This window comes from Myotis nattereri, assembly GCF_964212035.1.
Source record: "Myotis nattereri genome assembly, chromosome: 8".
Classification (NCBI taxonomy): Eukaryota; Metazoa; Chordata; class Mammalia; order Chiroptera; family Vespertilionidae; genus Myotis; species Myotis nattereri.
Genome location: NC_138083.1, coordinates 29,458,636 through 29,482,377, shown reverse-complemented (window position 1 = coordinate 29,482,377; position 23,742 = coordinate 29,458,636). Strand labels below are relative to the sequence as shown.

General features: G+C 44.4%; 1 protein-coding gene across 1 annotated transcript in view; it reads left to right on the top strand.

Moving 5' to 3' along the window:
- The first annotated feature begins 767 nt into the window (after positions 1 to 767).
- The window catches only part of CDS2 (CDP-diacylglycerol synthase 2), a 49,250-nt gene continuing 26,275 nt past the window's right edge, over positions 768 to 23,742 (top strand). Inside the window, exon 1 of the mRNA XM_081096803.1 lies at positions 768 to 1,099. Within this exon, the coding sequence (XP_080952929.1) occupies positions 1,043 to 1,099 (57 nt within the window). The 5' untranslated portion in view covers positions 768 to 1,042. The remainder of the gene's footprint in view (positions 1,100 to 23,742) is intronic.

Here is a 23,742-nt window from a genome sequence, read left to right as displayed (position 1 = left end):
TCTCTCATTCTCCCTTCCTCTCTGAAATCAATAACTAAATATGTAAAAGAATCAGATCTGTGTTCCAGTTCTTAGTGGACACTTTCTAGTTGTGAAACCTTGGTTAAATAATTTTCCTTTAGGAGAAAATTTAAATCCTTTCAACAAATACTTAAGCTGTGTCAAGTACATAAGGGATTTGGCTGTGAACAAAGTTGGCAGTATTACTGTCCAAAACCGGCCCAGAAGACAGAAATTTGAAAAAACGCGGAAGATCTTCTCTGCCAAGCTTTGTGCATATTAAATGAGATAGACTTAAGCCATTACTTGGTTCCATGCCTAGCACATAATTAACGCTCAGTAAGTACTAGAGACAACTTTGCAAAAACGATGCAGACTGAAGTTTGGGTTTCACCTCCTTATCACGTGACGACCGCCTCTAACACAGTGGGCTCCCCAGGCCTTTTCACGCAGGACTCAACGAGCGTCTACAAGCGGGACGGAGAGGACCCAAAGCCCAGAGCGGCAGGCTGGCCCAGATGCAACCCTTGAGCTGCCTCCTCTCACCTCCAGCAACCTGTTTTCTCTAGGACCTAGGGTGCCAGCGCCCGCCCTCCGCGGCCTGGCGGGAGCTCTCATTGGCTAGTCTTCCTCGGAAACGCACGCCTTTCCCCGCCCCCTCACGTTGCTGTCCAATGCACGCCTATCTACTCCGCCCCGCCCTCACTGCCCAGCGGGTTCGCGCCATTGGTGGATGTCCCGGTGCGCGTGCGCGCTCGCTCCCCGGCCCTGGCAGCGGAGCGAACGGGGCAAGCGGGGCGGGAGGAGGCCCACTGTGCTCCGCCCCGGTGAAAGGGCGGTGGCGCCGCTGGGCGGGGCCGAGGTCAAGGGCTGGCGGCCCGGCTGCTCCGGGGCCTGTGAGCTGTTGCGGAGCTGTGTGCTGCTGAGGCAGAGCGGGCTCAGCCGCGCGCACTCCGCGCCCGCCCGCCCGCGCCCGCGCTGAGCTTCCGGCTCGGGCGGCTGCGCTGCTCGCCGTCGGAGACGTTGCCCCGGAGTCTCCAGCATGAACGAGCTGAGGCTTAGGGCGGTCCGTGATCCGGACGCACCGCCGGTGGAGAAGGTAAAGGCGGCATCCGGCTGGGCGCGGTCAGGGCAGCGGCGCCTGCCGGAGGTCGGCGGGTGGCACGCGCAAGAGGGGTCGTCCAGCTCTTTGACTCTTTGTGGCGGCGGCCGGCGGCCCCGGGCCTGGGCAGCGCGAGGGTCCTTGGCTGCGGGATCCCCGAGGAGAGCGTCAGGGGTCAGCAAGTCGGGGTTCCCGGAACGCGGCTCTGGGGTCCGATTGGGGGTGGTATCTCCGCGGCTCAAGAAGGAGCGCGAGGGAGGTTGCGCACCGCCGCCTGCCTCCCAGGGCTGGTTGGGGGTGCCACTCCAGTCCCCCACATCCTGAGGTCTTTCTGGGGGTGAAGACTTCAGAGACCCCCTTAAAGCCTTCTCGGGCAGGCGACTCTGCTCCTCTGTGCCCGACTGAGGCTCTTGCGCACCCCTCTAAATTTTGGGGGGTGGTATCAAGACAAGGCCCTGGGATTTGCCTCTAAGGACATTTAAATCCCTTGAAAGTGAAACCCATGGGCTTTAAGGTCTCTTGGCTCAGGCCGTCAGCAGATGTTGGAAAGTATACTCCCAATAGAGGGGCTTGCTCCCTGCTTTAAGTGTGGGCATTGATGGGGTACAGGAGGGTGAAGAAGAGGCCATCTTGGCGGGGATGCAGCTGGTTGGGGGGTGTGAGGGATGAGGGGAGTAGACTGTTTTCGTTGAAGTGAAAGGTTTGTGAAGGGGAGTTGAGGAAGGTAAAGGGGTGGGGTGGTTGTGATGCTGTGGATGCTGAATGACAGCCTGTGGGTTGGGACTTCACGGTAGTGTCTCGAGCAGTGCTTGGTTTTGAGCACTGGAGTTGGAGCGGCGTGTAGAATGGACCGAGGGAACCTGCACCAGGATGGAAGAGAATGGTTAACTTGGGGGTTGCTAGTGGGTGGTGACCTGAGGATGTTTTCTTTGGTCCAGGTGTTCCTTTAAGTTAAAACAAGAAGACTTGCCCCGGCGGGTAGCTCCGTTGGTTAGAGCGTGGTCCCCTCGAGTTCTATCCCCCGCCAGGGCCACACAGGAATCAACCAATGAATGCATAAATAAGTGGAACAACAAATTCTCTCTCCCTCTCTCATCAATAACGATCTGAATTTCTTGCTTATGTTGGGTAATTGGAAGATCCTCCATCTTGTTCCCACCTGATTACCGCTTGGCTGGAGCTGAGGAGCAGCGGTTTCCAGCAATCCCTGTGGCAGTACACCAGGCCAACAGCACCCACACACGTAGCTTGCAGGTTTTGATAACTGGAGGGAAGGGGAAATATTAGGGAGACATTAGGAAGGCAGATTTGGTGATAGGGTGCAAACAGAGCAGTTTTAGGAGGAGGGATGTCTTAGGTGAAAGGATGCTTAGGGGTTTAAACAACTCTTGTTGCTTTTGACAGAGGATCATCCAAGGAGAACTCTCAGTATTGATTTTTAGAATAAAATTTGAAGAAAATTTAGGGCTTCTGTGCAAGTTTACGAGTTACTTGCAGAGACAACTTTGAAATCTCTAATTTTCCTATTAAATACTCTGGTGGGGCCTGGAAGAACTCTATTCCCACCCTGTATACTAGTTGGAGGCTATGTAGCCCTGTTTAAGGGTGACAGGATCAGACTTATTAATGGCACTTTGTGGACCTTGAAGGTGTGAGAAGAGGGAGAAAAAAGAAGGCATGAGAGCTAGTGTGCTATATTTTTTTGTGTGTGCTATATTTTTTAAAAGCTATTTGTAATAATTAGACATACTTGCTGATAAAAATAAAACAACCCCCCCCTCCCATTACAAGGTGAAACAAAGTTCCTATCCTCCCCACCCAAAACTCCTTGGATCCATCTTCCAGAGAAAAAGTGCTGCCCAATGGTACCCCAATAAATTCAATAAAGTAAAAAATAAAACCCCACAAAACCCGAAAAGCTCCACAAAGATCTCTTAACAAGAAAATACTTTCTCATCCATGTTTTAGGTAGGGAGGACACGAGGAGCTGTCCAGCTAAATGTGCCTTAATTTTTACAACTGCACTTCAGCCACTTACACAATGACAGAATGCCTGGGGTTGTGAGGTCCACTAAGCACATGTTGCTTCTTAAAGTACAGTAGCTACTGTATTCTGTTAAAAGCCGGATGTAGTCCATTAGCTCAGAACAGGGCAAACAGTACCTCATCCCATCACTGCCTGAATTTCTTGCTTATATTAGATAATTGGAAGATCTCATAGCAGTCTGAATTTCTTGCTTATATTTGCCTTTGTTGAATGTATATTGTAGAGTTTTGAAAAATACTGGTTTGTTTCATTTCATAGGTTGTAAAACCTTCCATGATTTTGGTTTTATCGGTAATCTTTTTAAAAAATTAAAAGAGAGAGAGAGAGAGAGAGAGAGAGAGAGAGAGAGAGAGAGAAGTGTTCCACTCACACATGCATTCTTTGGCTGCTTCCTGAATGTGCCCCAATCAGTGATTGAACCTGCAACATCCTTAGAGTATCATGAAGATGCTCTTAACCAACTGAGCTACACGGCCAGGGCTTGCCCATATTCTTGTTAGCACTTAAAGAAAATTAGAAATAACTAAAAAAGGATATTTCTTCAGGGTAATGAATTGTGAAATGGGAACTTGCTTATTTCATAGAAGAATTCAGAAAACAATATCAAATCAATTTATTAAAATAACTGGAATAAGTTTGAAAGATTCTTTAAAATGTTACAGTTGCTTAACTGCTTTTGCAAAATTGTCTTAAAAATAAGCACACAATCCTTAGTTTCAAAATAATCTGGAGAATGTGTTTATTATAAAAGTTAGAGATATTTTGTTATATTTAGCATCAGAATGGAATTTTCAGAGCCTGTTGCTAATAAAGGAAATGTTTTTCTCTGGGAACCATGCTTATAATTTTAAAGTTCCAAAGCACAGTATTGTTGCCAAACTAAGAAACTTGGAATTTAAACTTCAGGAATGATTCTTTTCCTTTCCAACCATGTTTTTACAATGTAGTTTAGGAAAGAAGAGGATGAAGCATGGGCCAAAAGATTGGCATCTTAAAATTTATGATTGGGTTGGCATTTCAGGAGTCTTTGTTTTAGAGGTTAGAGTGAAGATTTGCGGTTTTCTGCTGTACTTAGATGCTGGAGTGTTATTTAAATTAGAGCTCTACTCCTTTCCAGGCTTCCTGTCTAGATTGATGGAACCAGTATCAGGAGGAAATAGTGACATCATTTAGAAAGGGGAGTTTAAATTTTAACTGAAGACATTGGTTTAAAGCTGGGCTTAAGAGTCAGATCCATCTTGAGCCTGGGTTCTGCACCCTAAGAGATATATCACTGAGTAAATCACTTGTATAAAAGCCTCAGTTTGTCCATCTCTAAAATGGGGCAATAAAACAGCATGTGCATCAGAGGCCATTCATGTGGGTTAAATGAGTATGCATGCTACATAGGTAGGGCAGGAAGAGTCACATTGTAATAATATTTTAGTTATTGTTTCTGGTTGAAATATAGTTTTTGTTTTTTTAAAATATTTTTTTGATTTTTTACAGAGAGGAAGGGAGAGGGATAGAGAGTTAGAAACATCGATGAGAGAGAAACATCGATCAGCTGCCTCCTGCACACTCCCTACTTGGGGATGTGCCTGCAACCAAGGTGCATGCCCTTGACTGGAATCGAACCTGGGACCCTTGAGTCCGCAGGCCGACGCTCTATCCACTGAGCCAAACCGGTTAGGGCTGAAACATAGTTTTACAGAAAAAAACGTTAATATTCATCTTCCACTCTTGGAAGATGATTAAATCTTTAAGTTATACATGTTTGGAGTAGTCTTTTCCTATTCATCACCTTTTAAGGAAAGTGTTATGGACAGAGCTTGGCCTTCTGTGACATATCTTTTCAGTTCATTTTCTTGCTGAGGTTTTCAGTGCTCGGAATCACAGTCAAGCTTTAGTAGTAGAAGGAACATCGTTTTATACAATTATCTTTCCTTCATAGCACCAGCTAATATATTGTAGCATAGTGTTGAATAATTAGAAGTGGTTTTCTGATAGACTTATAAGAGTGAACTACTAAAATAATAAGATCTTATTTTAAGAACTATAACTACTTCAGATATAGGAGAAATGCTTTGTTTCAAAAATTTTTCTTCATTGAGAAATACTTTGGTATTGAAAAATCAGTGAATCTTAACTTTGGTTCTCAGACTTAAAAATAGGGAAAAATGGTGAAAGATTGATTTGTCATATACCCATCATTTTAAGTTTCTTAATTTATGTTGATCAACAGTATAATTTTATTTTAAAATTCAATTACTTCCCAATTCATGAGTATTTAAAATTGTTTTTATTTATTTATTTTTATTGATTTTAGAGAAGAGGGGAGAGGGAGAGAGAGGGATAGAAACATCAGTGATGAGAGAGAATCATTGATTGGCTGCCTCCTGCACATCCCCCACCGGGGATGGAGCCTACAACCCAGGCACGTGCCTTTGACTGGAATTGAACCTGGGACCTTTCAGTCTGCAGGCCGACGCGCTATCTACTGATCCAAACCAGCTAAGGCTATAATTGTTTTTTTAAAGCTAATTTTGTTTAAAATGTGTGTGTGCGTACAAATATGTGATTTTTTTCTTAGAATAATTCATGCCTTTTAAAAATGTTAAATTGCTCTTATCAGATGTTAGGACTTGAAGGGATCCTAGAGGTTATTTTATAGAAGTGGATATCATAGCCCAGAGAGTTTACTTACTTAAGGTCACACAGTTGGTTAGTTGCAGAATGGTTAATTGTATGACCCTTTAAAATTCTCTCTTTTTTCCCTCATAATGAGAAAAAAAATAATTTAAAAGGCTTCATATAATTAACCATTTCAAGGGCACATAATTAGTTTACAGATTTTAAAGGCTTCTGCATTGATTGACTTTGATAGAAAAAATGCCTAAAAAGACAAGAAAAAAGGCCCAAATGTCATCTGTTTTCTTATGTGGCTACAAAAATAAAAAAAATAGCAAAACAAATCTTTCAAAATGTCAAATATATGTATACTCTCAGATAGTCAATGTGGAGATTGCGAGAAACAATTTGTTCTTTTGTAGAATAGTTGGTTAGGTCCCGTTTTCCCAGTTATTGGGTGACGGGTGATTATCTACTTTGAAGCCCGTTTCTGAGAGCAGCCACTGAGGTAGCCTTGAAAGGAACTCCCGGGGCAGTACAGACTCCTCACTGAGCTGTGTGAGGTTGCTCAGAATAAATGCTTTCTGGTTGATGACTCTTAGTGTCAGAACTGTTTGTTCTAGCAATAATCATTCAGTGTTCAACATACCTTTTCCTTAGGACATTCACAGAATCCAGTGTGCTGTATGCAATCTCTGTTAACTCAGGGGGTTTGGGGATGGCTGGTGTTTGTGTTCATGAGGAAAATGTCCAAAATGTCCAGGATTTTATACCAATTTTGGCTCCAAATAATCCTCTTTTCTCCACTGATTTGAAGAAATCTATTACTTGAATGCATCTGGGAACTCTCTGAAATGAATCTTGTAACTAATTTTGCAGTGCAAATAATCATCCTTTAAACCATTTTGGAAAATGTGTCAATATTTCTGATTTGCGTACTCTTCCAACCTGTACCATGTGCTGTAACACCCTGGCTTTTCTGCTTGGCACTGGAGGTTGCTGGGAGTGAGAAAGCACAGCCTTTCCTGTATCATGCTGCCTCTAGTTTGGAAGGGAGACAGAGAGACCCTGACACTTGCTAGGGTCTTGTTGGAAAAATACTTATTACTGGCATTGGGCAGAGTTTTTGCCTTCCAAACCTTGCCACGTGATGATTGCCTGGTTGGGATGGTGGTACGGTGTCGTGTCAGCGAGGGCAGACCTGATCCTCATTGGGTAGCTCATCCTGCCAGTCCCTGATCTTTGTTCTCATGTTGTTTGCCCCAACAGTGGGGATGGCATAGGGCCCACTAAGTTGAGTGACCTTTTAAGGAAAGTTAAACTTTATTATGTTATTTTGACTGAGTAATACATGGTTCAGAATTTGATAGGTTGCAAAGAGTGCACTGTGAACACCTCCTTCCTTCCTACTTAGTTCTCCCCAGATGCAGCCCCTCATTCCAGGTTGTGGTGCTTATGAGCAGTTGTTGTCCGGATGGGAGGACCTGACCTGTCCTTCCAAAATCAGATGTCCCTTTTTCTAAAAATAAAAAAACCTCACAACTTTTAATTGATTTGAGAGAGAGAGAGAGAGAGAGAGAGACACACACACTGAAACATTGACAGGAGCAAGAAACATTGATTGGTTGCTTTCTGTACATTCCCCTACTGGGGGTTGAATCTGCAACCTAGATATGTGCCCTGACTGGAATCTAACCCACAACCTTTTGGTGAATGGGATGATGCTCCAGCCAACTGAGCCTCCCAGCCAGGGGCAGATGTCCTTTTGATTTGTTTACCTTTGTATTGAATCACCACAGGGCCAGCTGGGGCTTCTCTGTGAAGACTTTGCTGTTTTAAAAAAATCCTCACCCGAGGATATGTTTATTGATTTCTTTTTTAAGAGGGAGGGAAGGAGGGAGGGAGAGAGGGAGAGCGAGAGCGAGAGCGAGAGAGAGAGAGAGAGAGAGAGAGAGAGAGAGAGAGAAACATTGATGTGAGAAACATCGATTGGTGCCTCCCATAGACTGGGTATGGAACCTGCAACCTAGGTATGTGCCTTGATCAGGAATTGAACTGGCAGTCTTTTGGTGTTGAGGATGATGTTCCAGCCAACTGAGCCACCTCTGGCTAGACTTTGTTATTTTTGAAAGAGCCATTGAGACCTGGGATTTACTGGTAACATTGTCTGTTCCTGGGTTTCTTATGTGAGGACCCTGGGTCCCCCGCATTGGGTGACTCTCAGAGCCTCTTCTCCACATCTATGCCTTCCTAGTTCTGTGGTTTCAGTGGTCTACAGAACACTCTTAGGTGCATGCCCTCAGTCAGCGTAAACTTACTTTGTCTCAACTTTGACTTTTCTCACGCTAGACATTGACCCTCCTCTTTCTATCTCCTCTATGAGTAGAATCAGATCTTGGAGTTGCTGCAGCTTGAAATCTGTTAGTCTCAGTGTTTCTGCTCCCTCACCCAGTCCACGCCATAGGTTATCTGGATTCCCTTATCTGTTGCTCTTGCAAGTTCAGGAATTGATGCCTGCAAACCCTTCTAATTGAACTTCCTCCCTTCAGAATTTGTTCTCAGCCTCTTCTAGTCCATCTGTCCTTTGTATTTTCTAGCAGCTCTGAAATCACCCTATGAATTACAAGGGAAAAATAATTTCAGCCCCTTTTTCAGGTCTCTTAGATTTGGTCCTTCATAGTCTTCTCTCTCTCTCTTTTTTTTTTTTTTTAAAGTTTTTATTGATTTAAGAGAGAGAAAGGGAGAGGGAGAGAGAGAGAGAGAAACATCAATGATGATAGAGAATCATTGATTGGCTGCCTCCTGCATGTCCCACACTGGGAGTTGAGCTTGAAACCCGGGCATGTGCCCTGACCAGGAATTGAATCTTGACCTCTTGGTTCATAAGTTGATGCTCAATCACGGAGCCACACCGGCCGGGCATGTCTTTGATGTTTCTATCTCGTTTTCCCTCTCCTTTCCTTTCTGAAATCAATAAAAATTATATTTAAAATAGTATAAAAAAGTCCTGAGATTCAAAAAAATTCAAGAACTGTTGCTTTAAAGAATTGTATTTCTCACCAAGGAAGAGAAGGGTTGAAGAAGTCAATAGTAATGGGTGTGGACTAGGTGGGGGTTGAGTTAGCTCTTTTGCCCTGAATTGTCCCAATTTGGAGGATACATTATGTGGTCACCCTAATGATGGGATCCATATTAGGAATACTCTTGTATAGTTTCATCAAAATCTAACATCCTGTGGTGGATTGTCAGACTCGCTGAGTCACATTTATTTTGATGGTGGTATAGAGCTTCCTGAACTGGCAAGCTTTCACGGTTTGATATCCAGCAATCTCCTCATTGAGCCTGGTGACCATGCACTAAAAAGGTTACTTGTCACCCCTCTTCCCTTCAAGTACAATTGTGGGAGAGGGACAGTAGGAGCGGGGGCAAGATAACCCAATAAACTTTCCCATTCAGACAAGGAAGAATGAGAGAGACACACACAGCAGTGTCTTGGCTCATCTCTCTCCTGACTGCTCTCTACCCTAAACAAAAAGTCTACTAGGTATTTCAGCCCTGACTGGTTTGGCTCAGTGGATAGAGCGTCGGCCTGTGGACTGAAGGGTCCCACGATCGATTCCGGTCAAGGGCATGTACCTTGGTTGCTGGCACATCCCCAGTAGGGGGTGTGCAGGAGGCAGCTGATTGATGTATCTCTCTGATCGATGTTTTAACTCTCTATCCCTCTCCCTTCCTCTCTGTGGAAAATCAATAAAATATGTTAAAAAAAAAAGTCTACTAGGTATTTCATTATCAAAAAGGATTTTTTCGGGCAAATTAAAGGATTGCAATTCAGTACTTGCAGCCATGGCAAGTCATGTGCAAGTGCTCCTGACCAAGAAGGAGGTTCTTTAAAGAGGGGGAAAGAAAGTTAAAGGGAGGGGCTATTACAACCATAGACGTTTTCCTATCATGCTTTCTTGACTGACATAGAGTGTGGGAGCTCCTACAGGTCCTCCTGATTCCTGTCTTGTTTAAGGTCTCTGTCATAAATTTTGACACTGGCAATTTGACAGATCTCTGTGTGCTTAGATGTGTTATTGTCTGATCGACTTCAGTTTAGGTTGAGTAGGTGGGGAGCAGAACTCCCTCAACCTCATCCGCCATTCCAGTTATCAGATCTCAATGCAGAGCTTCTCCAGGGCATCAGAGAGCACAGGGCCCCTACTTCCCTGGAGCCTTCCGGAAGCATATACTCTTGGCTGCGTTTTCTCTGTTCTATTTCATCCATCTTAGCTCTTCAGTCTACTTTGTTGAAATCTCATATCCACAAATGATCCCTGTTCCCTACTATTTCTGTCTAAGGCCATGGTTTAATTCTTACTATACTAATTTCACTAGGATATTAAGGTCAAAAGGCATGGTCTTTGTTTGCCTCTTCAACAGGAAGTTTTGAGAGACTGAGCTGATCTTACAACATTAGAAGCAGGAGGTTGCTGCACTTTTGTTGTTGTTGTTTTTTTTTTGTTTTTTGTTTTGGTGTGTGTATGTGTGGGTGACAGATAAAAGTGGTTCCTCTTGATGACACGTGAATTCTGTGCTTCTGTTCTTGACATTAAGAAGGGCAATGTGACTATATATTATTTAAGTTGGCTGATTGAGAAGAGGAGGCAGGGTAGGAGACCAATGAGAGTCAAGAGAGTATGGTGTGTTACCAAAGCCAGAGAAAAGTTTTTGAGAAGGAAGAAAATGTCAATGTCAGATACCTCAGAGATGTCAGGTAGAATGAGGAGTAGATATGGGGTAGTTTTAAAAAAATATATATTTTTTTATTTCAGAGAGGAAGGGAGAGGGAGAGAGAGAAACATCAATGATGAGAGAGAATCATTGATCAGCTGCCTCCTGCACAACCCTTACTGGGGATTGAGCCTGCAACCCAGGCTTGTGTCCTGACCGGGAATTGAACCATGACCTCCTGGTTCATAGATTGACACTCAGCCACTGATTGCATGCTGGCAGGGCTTGGCTTGGCTACTTTTAATAGAATCTCCCACTAAAATCCAGTTTGTGTTGTGTTTTAAATTATCTCCTGTAATTTAATTTTGGGAGAGCAAAACATGAGCTTTGTTTTTTCACAGGGATGTCAGCCAAACACTCAGTTTTCTCTTGAGTAGTTGGCATTTCTATCTTCTTTCTATTCCACAAAATTCTCTGTACAGAGACTTTTCAATTTGCACATAGTCATCTGTTGAAAAGGTGTCACTGGGGAGTAGCTATTTCGAGAACTTTTGACAAAGAACTATTTTTTCCAGAGATATCCGTTCTCCTTGGGACTTTTCACCAGACAAGTGAAACATCTCATTGTTCCAGAGGGTTCCATTTGAGTCCTGGCAGCTGTGGTGGACATCTTATCTCCTAGATCTCAGGAAGAATTATCTCAATTATTGGGTTTGGTGTTTTAACACATGACTCTTACATTTCTCATTTGTCATAAAATATCCAAAACACTAAAATGAGCCCCCATTTTCCTGGCTGGGTAGCTCAGTTGGTTAGAGCATCATCCTGATACGCTAAGGTTGCAGGATTGATCGCTGCTTAGGGCACATGTAAGAATCAACCAATGAATGCATAAATCAAACAGATTCTCTGTCTCTCTTTCTCTCTCCCTCCCTCCTTTCCTTCCTTCCTTCCTCTCTTCCTCTCTCTCTGTCTCCCTCCCTCCCTTCCTCTTCTCCATCCCTTACTCTGTCCCTCTCCTTTCCTCTCTCTCAAATCAATCAATGAATAAAAAAATAAGTTGAGGAAACCGACTTTTAATATCTAGGGGGGTCAAAAAGGGGATGGAAAACTAGGATGGTTTGAGATTGTATCAGGAATCTTTCTTTTTAGGAAATTTGGTGCAGAATTTCTAGTCTTCATCGGCCACTAATCTCTCTTAGCTTTGATGAGTTCAGTATAGGCATACCTCAGTGGGTTGGTTCCAGACCACTGCAATAAAGCGAGCATTGCAATAAAGCGAGCTATGTTTTTTTTTGCTGGTGAATGGTTTTGCCTTCAATTTGTTAAAAAAACAAACAAACAAAACACACACACACACACACACACACACAAACACAAACACACCACATCTGTGACGTGCAATCAAGTGCAGTGCAAAACACAAGATATGCCAGTATTAAGTAAGGTGGTCGTGGGAGCTGACCTTGGGGACTCGTTCTTCTGGTTGCTTTGAAGACTCAAATTGCCGTATATATTCATTGTGTGACTCCAGGGCTCACTCGTTATTCTGAGGTATTTAAGCCCTGCCTGGGCAGGGGAGGAAGAAGAGACTTGTTGGGGGTGGACATTTGAACTGGAGGAGCAGAAATGTGCCTGGAAGGATGGACAGAGAATGAGTCAGGGGCCCCCAAGTGTGATGGGAAGGCCTCAAGGGCAGTAAAGGTGTCTGTTTTTTTGTTTGGGAGGCAGCAAAAGTTATGCTCAGAGACTGAGTTGTCTTTGCCAGCCATTTATTTAGCACAGGTTTGCTGTCGGAATTATAATTTTACAAGCCAATAGCGTATAGAATAAGTAAAATAAAGAAATAACATACTCTAAACATATGAAAGGCTTACACACTGTTGTTCCAGGTAAGGGGAAGTGAGAGGAATCAAGTCCAAATTTAATATGAGGTGTACCTTTTTTATATGAGTTAAAGTATGTAGGAGAGTGGGGGGTGAGGGGGTCAAGCCTAGAGCTGATTTGGAGCTGGGGGGTGAGGGGGTCAAGCCTAGAGCTGATTTGGAGCACGTTGCTAGGGAACGAAGATGCCAATGTTGGCAGGCAGGCTGATCTCTTTAACAGGGCCTGCCGTGAGGTTTATCACCACTGTCTTCTTGGAGTGCCTTGCCTAGAAAGGGGCGAATACCCCAAGGCTCGTTAGAGAGTTAGGTTAGGAAGAGTCACCTTGCCCAAACCAAAACTCTCTAACGGTGCTCACAAACTCTCAGTATTTATTTTCTAGATAACCCCCTGGCGTAGTTGCTTCTCCATAGTTCTTACAGATAAGCCCCCAGAGGAGTTACTAATTGCTTATCAGTGACAACAGATGTAGAATGATGACATCCTTGCATTCTTATATCAAAACAACTTTACTTCTAAAAACAACTTTTCTTTGTCTTTGTCATTGTCATAAACAAGTGGATTTGAAATCATATAATACTTATATACAGCAGTGTCGGTACAGAGGAGTGAGGGGCTTAGATATAGTCATTTTGTACTTTTAAAAATTATGGAAGCAATACTTGCTTTGTGAAAAATGTGGAGATGACATGAAAGTATCCTAATTTTACTACCAGAATGTAATTGCTGTTAACATGTTTATCATTTCCCACTAATCTTATTTCTAAGGTTTTAAAATGGCTGCTTGGTATTCCTCCCTATTTTTGTTAAATGGATCATGGCAAACTCTTCTGTTGTTGGACATATAGGCTGTTTCTTTTTATAAACAATACTGTAATGAACATCCTCATCTAAATTACATGTTTCTTTAGATATTTACTTAGGGTATTTTCTAGGCATGGGATGACTAGATCAAGGGAGATGTGAACCATTTAAAGCCTCTTAATACATATCTCCAAATGTCCTTTCAGAAAGGTGGTACTAATGTGTATTTCCATGAGTGCTATATGAGTGTACTAGTTTTCTCTCACCCTGGTCCACAGTGAATATTCTTTTTATCTACTCATTCAATCTGATCTAAGAAAAATGATTTCTCATGGCCTTTTTATTTTTTGTCATTGATTATTGTGACATTAAATAAGTATACAGGTTATTTGGCAAGTTGTCTTTCTCTTTGGCTAATATTTCTATTGGCATGTTCAAATCTTTCTTATTATTTTTATGGTTTTTTTAATGGTTAAAGAAGTTGAGAGTTCTAAACTGTGGTATTGTTCTTAAAGGATTTTTAAAAATTATCCATTTTTCACAGACATGTCTCTGCGATAGCCTAGAGCAGCGGTTCTCAACCTGTGGGTAGCGACCCCTTCGGGGGTCGAACGACCCTTTCACAGGGGTCGCCTAAGACCATCGGAAAACACATTTATAATTACATATTGTTTTTGTGATTAATCACTATGCTTTAATTATGTTCCGTTTGTAACAATGAAAATACACCCTGCATCTCAGATATTTACATTACGATTCATAACAGTAGCAAAATTATAGTTATGAAGTAGCAATGAAAATAATTTTATGGTTGGGGGTCACCACAACATGAGGAACTGTATTAAAGGGTCGTGGCATTAGGAAGGTTGAGAACCACTGGCCTAGAGGATAGCCTTGGGGCAGGGGTACTGCTCAGCAGGGTTGTGATGTTATTACAAGACCTGGCCCGCACAGTGCGCAGCTGACCACTTGTATACATTTCTAGAAGGGGCTTGCTGGATTATCAGGAGTATTGGCTCCTATTTACAGGAATGAGCAAAAAGGCCTGAAATTCAAGTTAGAAATGGAACCCAGGAGAGTTGAATCTCAGTTCCATGCTTTTTGCCATAGTCATTCCACTTTCCTCACCTCCTGGTCTCCCAATGATATTGCTTCCACAGTTTAGCCAAAGAGCCCCTAACATGGGAGGACCTGTGGTCATCTCAGGGTTAGCTAGCAGGGCCATGAGCCATGGGGATGGGGGACCCCTTACCTCATTCTGCATCCGTTTTTGGAGAGAGGAGGTGGTGACAGTGGCCACTGAGTTCCTTGGGGCCTGTAAGCTGGAGGCAAGGGCATCTCGGCACAGGCCCTGCAGGCTGCAGCAGTGTAAGGCCTGCATTGCTCAGAGCCCTTATATCCTGAGGTCCAGCTTAGCCCCAGCTCCTCTGTGGAATCCCCTTCTGCCCCACATTTTGTCATCCAGGCTTCTGTGGAAATTGGCTGTCCAAATCCTGGTTAAGTGCTGTATCTTGCTCTGTCTTCAGCAGGTGCATTCTCTGGAGTGGGGCTCCTTGTCCCGGATTTCAGAAGCTTCTACACAATTCAGTAAAGGCATGCGGATCTGTCATGGGGTTTCCTGGCAAGGTGGTGAAACTGACTGTCCCACAGGGAACAAAGGAGGCAGAGCTCTAAGACACAGCTCTCCTGTTGATGTGGTCATAAACCCCTGGTCATTGCCAGTCTTGGCTGTATCCTGCACATGAGGTTGTCAAGAGAGTGGTGCTAAGCAGCTGCGAAGATTAGTAACTGGCTGGGCGTTGAGAACCAGGACTCTGGTTTCAGGAGGAATTTGTGAGCTTAGTTGAGGAGCAAAAAGAAAATATTGGCATGTCAGTACGTATCAGTATTTACTTTTAGTATTAAAGTACCATGCTCCATTAACATGATGTGCTTAGTATCATCCTCAGTATTTTGTTTAAAAGTGTTTATGTTACAGCCCTGGCTGGGTGGCTCAGTTGGTTGGAGTGTTGTCCCATGCACCAAAAGGTTGCGGGTTCGATTCCCAGTCATGGCACATACTAGTACCTAGGTTGCTAGTTCAATACTATGGGAGGTAGCCGAGCAACGTATGTCTGTCTGTCTCTCCCTAAAAAAAAAAATCAATAAAAAAACATATCTTCAGGTGAGGATTAAGAAAATGTTTATGCTAAAAAGACTATGAAATTAAAAAGGCAATAAAACTAAGTGGTTCAGATGCACAAAGTTTGGGCACACTATAGAATGTCAAGTTAAAACTGAAATTCATAAAAATTTTAATGCTAAGCATAAAAATGACTATTCCTACGTTAATAAAAAAAAATAAGCAAAATTAAAAGTTTTATTCAGAATTAAGACTTACTAAAATGTATTAAAATAAATACATTTACTAAATTCAAAATTAAACTTACTAAAATTTAAAATGCAATAAAGGATTTTAAAATATACATCAATGTTGGCCCTGAATCAAGGCCACCAGTTTGCCGAAGTTGCTGGTTTCAAGCAGGAGCCTAAATAAATGTCTTTCTGCGGTCTGTTGGCCACTTCAGAACTTAGGAAATGTAATGGTCAGTTCATTAGAAAGAAACATCTGAGAGAAAAGAGAGAAAAGGGGGAAATAATGAGAAGAAAAAAGAAAGAAAAAAATATATATCACTGGTGACATTGATTTCAGCACATTTTTGGTGAACTTCTTTCTTGGTGCTGAAATGTAACTGGGAGTAGGGAAGTGATGAGATCATTGAACTGCAATTTTTTCCTCTTAATCTTTCATCTCTAAATCCCACTTGTTGTTTGATAACTTTGAACATTTATTTATTTACTTACTTGTTTTTGCTGCACAGACTGTAGCCTTTTAATTGCTAATTGCTGTGGTTTTTGGTTAAAAGACAGCATTTCCTGTTTGTCTTTAGTTTCATCACTAGTTTGGAAGTTAGTTTCATTATTAGTTTCTTTGAACTGGATTACATAAGAGTTAGTCTTCAGGCAGAAGTTTACTTTATTGGTTGATTTTCTCCCTCTTCCTGAGGATTATGGAGAGAAAGAAAAAGGCTTCTAACTGAGGAAACCTAGGTGTGGGTAAGGCTAAGATATAAATAGGGTAATGGAGAAGCATGCCATTAGAATGCCTTTGTACCACACAGGTGCTGTGTTGTTGTTTTTTTTAAAATATATTTTTATTGATTTCAGAGAGGAAGGGAGAGGGAAAGAGATAGAAACATCAATGATGAGAGAGAATCATTGATAGGCTGCCTCCTGCAAGCCCCCTACTGGGGATTGAGCCCACAACCCGGGCATGTGCCCTTGGCCGAAATCAAACCTGGGACCTTTCAGTTCTCAGGCCAACGCTCTATCCACTGAACCAAACTGGCTAGGGCGGTGCTGTGTTTCTGTTTTAGTTTTTCATCTGTAAAAGGTCAGCAGAGTCATGTCTTCTTCTTATTTCTGCCTCCATCCCTATAACAACCAACATTTGTATGGTGAGTTCGTTTACAACATATTTCTCTGCGTGGCCTCCGGCCTTTCAGGCTTTTTTGGACCTTGATCCAGAGGAACAAATATATTTAACATTGTATTCCTATACAAGGTTGCGTATATAATCATTTTGAAGCAAAAGTTTCATGAAGCAGTACTTTTACTATATGTGATACATTCAACAGTTTTCTGTTCTTTGCTTCTTTTTTGTTAATTTTTTTTTAAAAAAATTGATTTTGGAGAGAGAGGAAGGGAGAGGGAGAGAGAAACATCGATTGGTTGCCTCCTGTTTGTGCTCCAGGGATCAAACCCGAAACCTGGGTGTGTGCTCTGACCGGGAATAGAACCTGTGACCCTTCAGTGCACAGGACGATGCTCCAACCAACTGAACCACACTGGCTAGGGCTGGTCTGTTTGACTCTTATTCTTTTCTTTTTATTTTTTTTTAATTGATTTCAGAGGGGAAGCGAGAGGGAGAAAGAGATAGAAACATCAAGGATGAGAGAGAATCATTGATTGGCTACCTCCTGCAGGTCCCCTACTGGGAATCGAGCCCACAACCCAGGCATATGTCCTTGACTGGACTTGAACCGGGGACCCTTCAGTCTGCAGGCTAATGCTCTATCCACTGAGCAAACTGGCTAGGGCTCATTCTATTTTTTAAGCAAAGTTGTATTGAAGTGTAATATACATACAGAAAAGTGTCTGTATTATAACTGTACAGTGGGGTGAGTTTTCATAAAATAAGCACGTCTCTGTAGTCTGCCCCCAGACCAGACAAAACATTACCAGTATCTGGAAGACTCCTAGTGATTTCTTCTAATCAGTTGCTCTCTCAGTGGTATCTGCTACTAGCCTGACTTCTGGCATCACATTTTATTCTAATTTTTGCCAGTTGTGATCTACTGAATTTATTTCAAAAACCAATAGGTCTCGACCCACAGTTCCAAAAATACAGCCTTATCTTGTTTTATCTCTCCAATACTCTTGAGATGGGATTTGTTTCTGTTTTATAAATGAAATAACCCGAGGCCTAGAGGTGACATGATTTCTTCCAAGTTCACCCAGTACTAGTTCCCTCTTTTACTCGTCCCTGAGATTCTGGTCCCCCTTTCCTCGTGCCTGAGATACTGCTCCCCCCTTTCCTCGTGCCTGAGATACTGGTCCCCCCTTTCCTCGTGCCTGAGATACTGGTCCCCCTTTCCTCGTGCCTGAGATACTGGTCCCCCTTTCCTCGTGCCTGAGATACTGGTCCCCCTTTCCTCGTGCCTGAGATACTGCTCCCCCCTTTCCTCGTGCCTGAGATACTGGTCCCCCTTTCCTCGTGCCTGAGATACTGCTCCCCCCTTTCCTCGTGCCTGAGATACTGGTCCCCCTTTCCTCGTGCCTGAGATACTGGTCCCCCTTTCCTCGTGCCTGAGATACTGGTCCCCCTTTCCTCGTGCCTGAGATACTGGTCCCCCTTTCCTCGTGCCTGAGATACTGGTCCCCCTTTCCTCGTGCCTGAGATACTGGTCCCCCTTTCCTCGTGCCTGAGATACTGGTCCCCCTTTCCTCGTGCCTGAGATACTGGTCCCCCCTTTCCTCGTGCCTGAGATACTGGTCCCCCTTTCCTCGTCCCTGAGATACTGCTCCCCCCTTTCCTCGTGCCTGAGATACTGGTCCCCCTTTCCTCGTGCCTGAGATACTGGTCCCCCCTTTCCTCGTGCCTGAGATACTGGTCCCCCCTTTCCTCGTGCCTGAGATACTGGTCCCCCCTTTCCTCGTGCCTGAGATACTGGTCCCCCTTTCCTCGTCCCTGAGATACTGGTCCCCCTTTCCTCGTCCCTGAGATACTGCTCCCCCCTTTCCTCGTGCCTGAGATACTGGTCCCCCTTTCCTCGTGCCTGAGATACTGGTCCCCCCTTTCCTCGTGCCTGAGATACTGGTCCCCCCTTTCCTCGTGCCTGAGATACTGGTCCCCCTTTCCTCGTCCCTGAGATACTGGTCCCCCCTTTCCTCGTGCCTGAGATACTGGTCCCCCCTTTCCTCGTGCCTGAGATACTGCTCCCCCCTTTCCTCGTCCCTGAGATACTGGTCCCCCTTTCCTCGTGCCTGAGATACTGGTCCCCCCTTTCCTCGTCCCTGAGATACTGGTCCCCCCTTTCCTCGTGCCTGAGATACTGGTCCCCCCTTTCCTCGTACCTGAGGTACTGGTCCCCCCTTTCCTCGTGCCTGAGGTACTGGTCCCCCCTTTCCTCGTGCCTGAGGTACTGGTCCCCCTTTCCTCGTGCCTGAGATACTGGTCCCCCCTTTCCTCGTGCCTGAGATACTTTTCTCCCTGAGACAGAGTGTCTTGCTTCTTCGGAAAGTTAGATGCAGCCTTTTTTGTTTTTTGTCTAGTTTTTCACTCCATCTTGTGTTTACAGGACTGATATTCATTTTTAATGTAGCTTTAGTGAATTCAATATTATCATTCTTAAGTACTGAGAATGTTTATGGCATTCATCCTCTGTCCCCCCCCCCCCCCCCAATAAAACTCTGCAGGGGCATAGATGGCATGCAGGTGTGAGTAATGGCTTAGACTGGGTGTGTACAGCTCCCACCCTCACTGTGCAGTAAAGCACTTTGCTTAACTACATTTCCTTCCCTGCCTGTAGAAACCTGTGGGTAGATTTCTTCCCACCCAATGTCTCCCTGAGGCTCCAGAATACCTACCTGCAGGGCTTGCACGCTGAGCTGTCCTGTCATCTTCAAGCCTTTCTGGTTGTGAGGCTCTTGCTTCTAGCCAGGACCTCTAGGATCAAATGCTCTGAGAATGGTTAAGGGTGATGTCCCAGTCTACCCCAAGAAGCCCTTGATTGGACACTGGGCCTGAGGACCCTCTCAGCTGAGATACTGGTCCCCCCTTTCCTCGTAATAAAAGCCATAAAAGCCTCCAAACCACAAAACCTCCAGAGCAATGAACTTGTGAACTATCTGGCTCTGTCCATTTTTAGCTTAGACCTAATTCTAATAGCCTTGGCCTCCTGAGTTCTCCTCCCTTGATAGAGTTCTCTGAATGAGAGACAGCTTAGAAGGCAGGTATGTCTATGGCCAGTGGCCTGATAGTAAGGGAGGGTAAACTCTAGGATTCAAACCGGAGTATGTACTAAAGCACAGGGTCTATATTATTGGGGCAGACAGCCTCTTCATTCATTAGTTCCTAAGGCCTTTGCAAGTAGAAGAGCAAAAGCCTTTTTTTTTTGCCTAGCATAACTTTCTTGTTCCCATCCCTTCTACCTCTAGAAGTCTTTAATTTTGTTGCTCCTCAGAGCTTCTTTCTATTTGCTAGATTAGATATTGCCTAATTCATAAATTATTGAATAAAGCCAATTAGATCTTTAAAATTTACTCACCTGAACTTTGTTTTTTGACAAAGAAAATGTAGGACAATGTTTTGTTGAAGCGTCCTTGTTGCAGAGGTGCACAGTAATCTTTGGGTAGAAGATTTGCTACCCCAAACACTTAAAAGAAAGCTATTTTTATTTTGTTATTGATGAAACAGCCGACATTTTAAAAAATAATTATTTTTTATTGATGTCAGAGAGGAAGGGAGAGAGAAATAGAAACATCTACACTAATAGATGTTATTGGCTATGCCCACCAGCCAATCAGAAGAGTATGCAAATTAACCCAACAAAGATGGCCATTAAATTTGCATACTGCAGATGGGGCGGGCAGCGCCAGACACTGCGGATCCTCGGGGACCAGAGAGGAGGGGCGGGCAGCGCCAGAAGCCACCTGTGGGATCTGGGCTGCAGATCGGGCCGCAGATTGGGGACCTGGAGGCAGGGTGGGCAGCGCCAGATGCCACCCGGAGAGGCGGAGCCGGAGATCCCCCCCCCGCCCCCCCGCCAGAACCCTGAGGCCTCGGCAGGGGCGGAGCCAGCGATCACACAGGGCTGGGGGTCCCCTGCCCAGGCCTAACGCCCCGGCCAGAGGCCTGAGTCCTGGGCAGGGGAGGAGCCTGAGATCAGGCCAGAGGTCTTAGGCCTGGGCAGGCGATTGGAGCGGACTGGGGATTGATCCCCTGCCCAGGCCTAACGCTCCTCTGACCTAGGCAGGGGCGGAGCCTGCTATTGAAGCAGGCTGTGGGGGTCCCCTGCCCAGGCCTAACGCCTGGCCTAAGGCCTTAGGCCTGGGCAGGGGCCGACCCGGGGATCGGTGTGAACTACAGAGGAAACACCTTTTCTCACTGCTCATTGCCTAAGCTCCCTGTATGCCACTGGTAATATTCTTAGTAACTTGGGTAATAAGAATCCAAGAAGGTGAAGTAGGGTTTTTCCACCTCACTCCTGGAATAAAAAATGAAGGTCTGCTGCTGGAGGGGCTAAGAAATATCATATCCTGCCCTAGCCAGTTTGGCTCAGTAGATAATGGCTCGGCCTGCCTACCACAGGGTCTGGGTTTAATTCTGACCAAGGGCATGTACCGAGGTTGCAGGCTCTTCCTTGGCTGGGGCTCAGGTCAGCGCTCATGCAGGAGGCAACCAATCAAAGTGTTCCTCTCACTTTGATGTTTCTCTCTGTCTTTCCCTTTCTCTTCCACATTCTCTAAAAATCAATAGAAACATATCCTCAGGTGAGGATAAAAAATAATAATAAAGAAATATCATATCCTATGAAAGACACATCTTGAAAATGCCTAAAGAAAGTTGTCATTTTTTCATGGTGAAGGGACTGGAGTCCGTGTTGATGAAAACACCTTGGTGGCTGCGGTGACTGGCAGTGGCTGCAGCAGCGGGGTGATGGGGCTGGTGCCTTCCCCTGATCAGCTCGGTCGCCTCCCACAAAGGGAGGCCAGACTGCGGCTTAGGCCCACTCCCCAAGGGGAGCAGGGAGCGGGTCTAAGCCATCAGTAGGACATCCCCTGAGGGCTCCTAGTATGTGAGAGAGGGCAGGCTGGGCTGAGAGATACCCCCCCCCCCCCAGTGCACGAATTTCCTGCACTGGGCACCTAGTCAATGATAAGAGAGAGAATCACGGATCGGCTGCCTCCTGCACAACCCCACTGGGGATTGAGCTGGCAACCTGGGCATGTGACTGGAATCAAACCTGGGGCCCTTCAGTCTGCAGGCCAACACTCTATCCACTGAGCCAAACCAGCTAGGGCTGACATTTGTTTTTTTAGAAATTTCACTATGGATTAGTAGATTAATATATATATTTTAGAGAGAGGAAGGGAGAGGTAGAGACAGAGAAACATGGATGGGAGAGAAACATTGATCAGCTGTCTTTTGTATACCCCCTGGGTATCAAGGCCACAACCTGGGCATGAGCTCTGACCGGGAATAGAACCAGTGACCTCAGTGCATGGGACAATGCTCAACCATCTGAGCAACATTGGTAAGGGCCAGATATTTTTTAAAAATATATATTTTATTGATTTTTTACAGAGAGGAAGGAAGAAGGATAGAGAGTTAGAAACATCTATGAGAGAGAAACATGGATCAGCTGCCTCCTGCACACCCCCTACTGGGGATGTGCCCGCAACCAAGGTACATGCCCTTGACTGGAATCGAACCTGGGACTCTTCAGTCCACAGGCTGACGCTCTCTAGCCACTGAGCCAAACTGGTCAGGGCAGGGCCAGATATTTTTATTTTTATATCAGATAACTGAGGTGTTAAAGTTTATTCTGTTCATTGACCTCAACCCTCAGCTGAAATGGAGTTGGGTAGAGACAACAGCCAAATTGTTCATAGTGTGAAGATCGAACGGTCCTTACTGTTGCATTTGTTATTAAGATGGTGGGCAATTTCTTTTTTTGGTTAATGTACCTGGCTGTCTTTGCTTGGAGCAGAAACCACCTTCGCAGGGAACTCAGCTTCTGGAAGCCCAAGGTGCAGGAGGCATGTACAGGTGCACCTTGCTTCACTGAGATATTCCCTTACTGTGGTGGTCTGGAATGGAACCCATACTCTCTCTGAGGTATGCCTGTATTTCCTTTTTGCAAGAATGCTGGAGGGGAAAGCAGTCAGCAGCTCTTGTGATTTAAAAAATTTACTTCTCATTCTACTACTCACCTTTACTCAGCATGTTGATGGTTCTTCCTTATGACTTTAAGACTTTCACATTCCTTCCACTTATGGAACCTGCAAATCTATGTAAACATGGTAAGATGGGGATATCAAAGTGACTGGCTATTGTAGTGTGATACTTATGCCTACCATTTTAGCCTACAGACTCAGAAGTGGAGAGTTCCTTAGTCCTTAACCTCCCTTCTCTCTCTTCCTCCCTCTGTGAAGAAACATTTATTGAGGACCTTCTATATTCTAGGCAGCACTGCAGGCCATAGGGATATAGCAGTGAAAAACAGAAGTCCCTTCCACATGGAGTTTATGTTTCAGGAAAATGTGTAATAATTTCAGGCGATAGTGATGTTAGGAGGAAGAATATCAAAGGTGTTTCTTAGTAGGAGAGTAACATCTTAATGTGTTAGCTTTGGAAGGGGCCCTCCAATTGGCTCAAAGGGCAGATGTGTGACTCTGCCGGGAGCATTTTCCATTATTCAGGGGAGAGGAGTGAAAATGTGCACAGACATTATACATTTTGTAGGGCAGGGTTGAACCATTTCAGATTCTAAAAGCTTTTACTGTGCCTCTTTACTCATTATTCCTGGCAACACATTAGTTGCTGTCTGGAAACACAGCTCATTACCATCCTGGGTATTATGGGTGCTCCCTGGGGGCTCCCCTCCACTCAATCAGTTCAACCTTTGGGAAGGGCTGAAATCATAGCCTTTTTACTTTGTAGTTGCATCTGTATAACTGTAGCTCCAGGGTTGTCTTCCCCACACTAATAATGATGGTGCCCATTATTCTAGGCCAGGGGTCCTCACACTTTTTAAACAGGGGGCCAGTTCACTGTCCCTCAGAGAGTTGGAGGGCCGGACTATAGTTTAAAAAAAAACTATGAACAAATTCCTATGCACACTGCACATATCTTATTTTGAAGTAAAAAGACAAAACGGAAACAAATACAATATTCGTATTTGCATGTGGCCCGCGGGCCATAGTTTGAGGACCCCTGTTCTAGGCCTTGTAGATAAAGGTTGATGAATTTAAT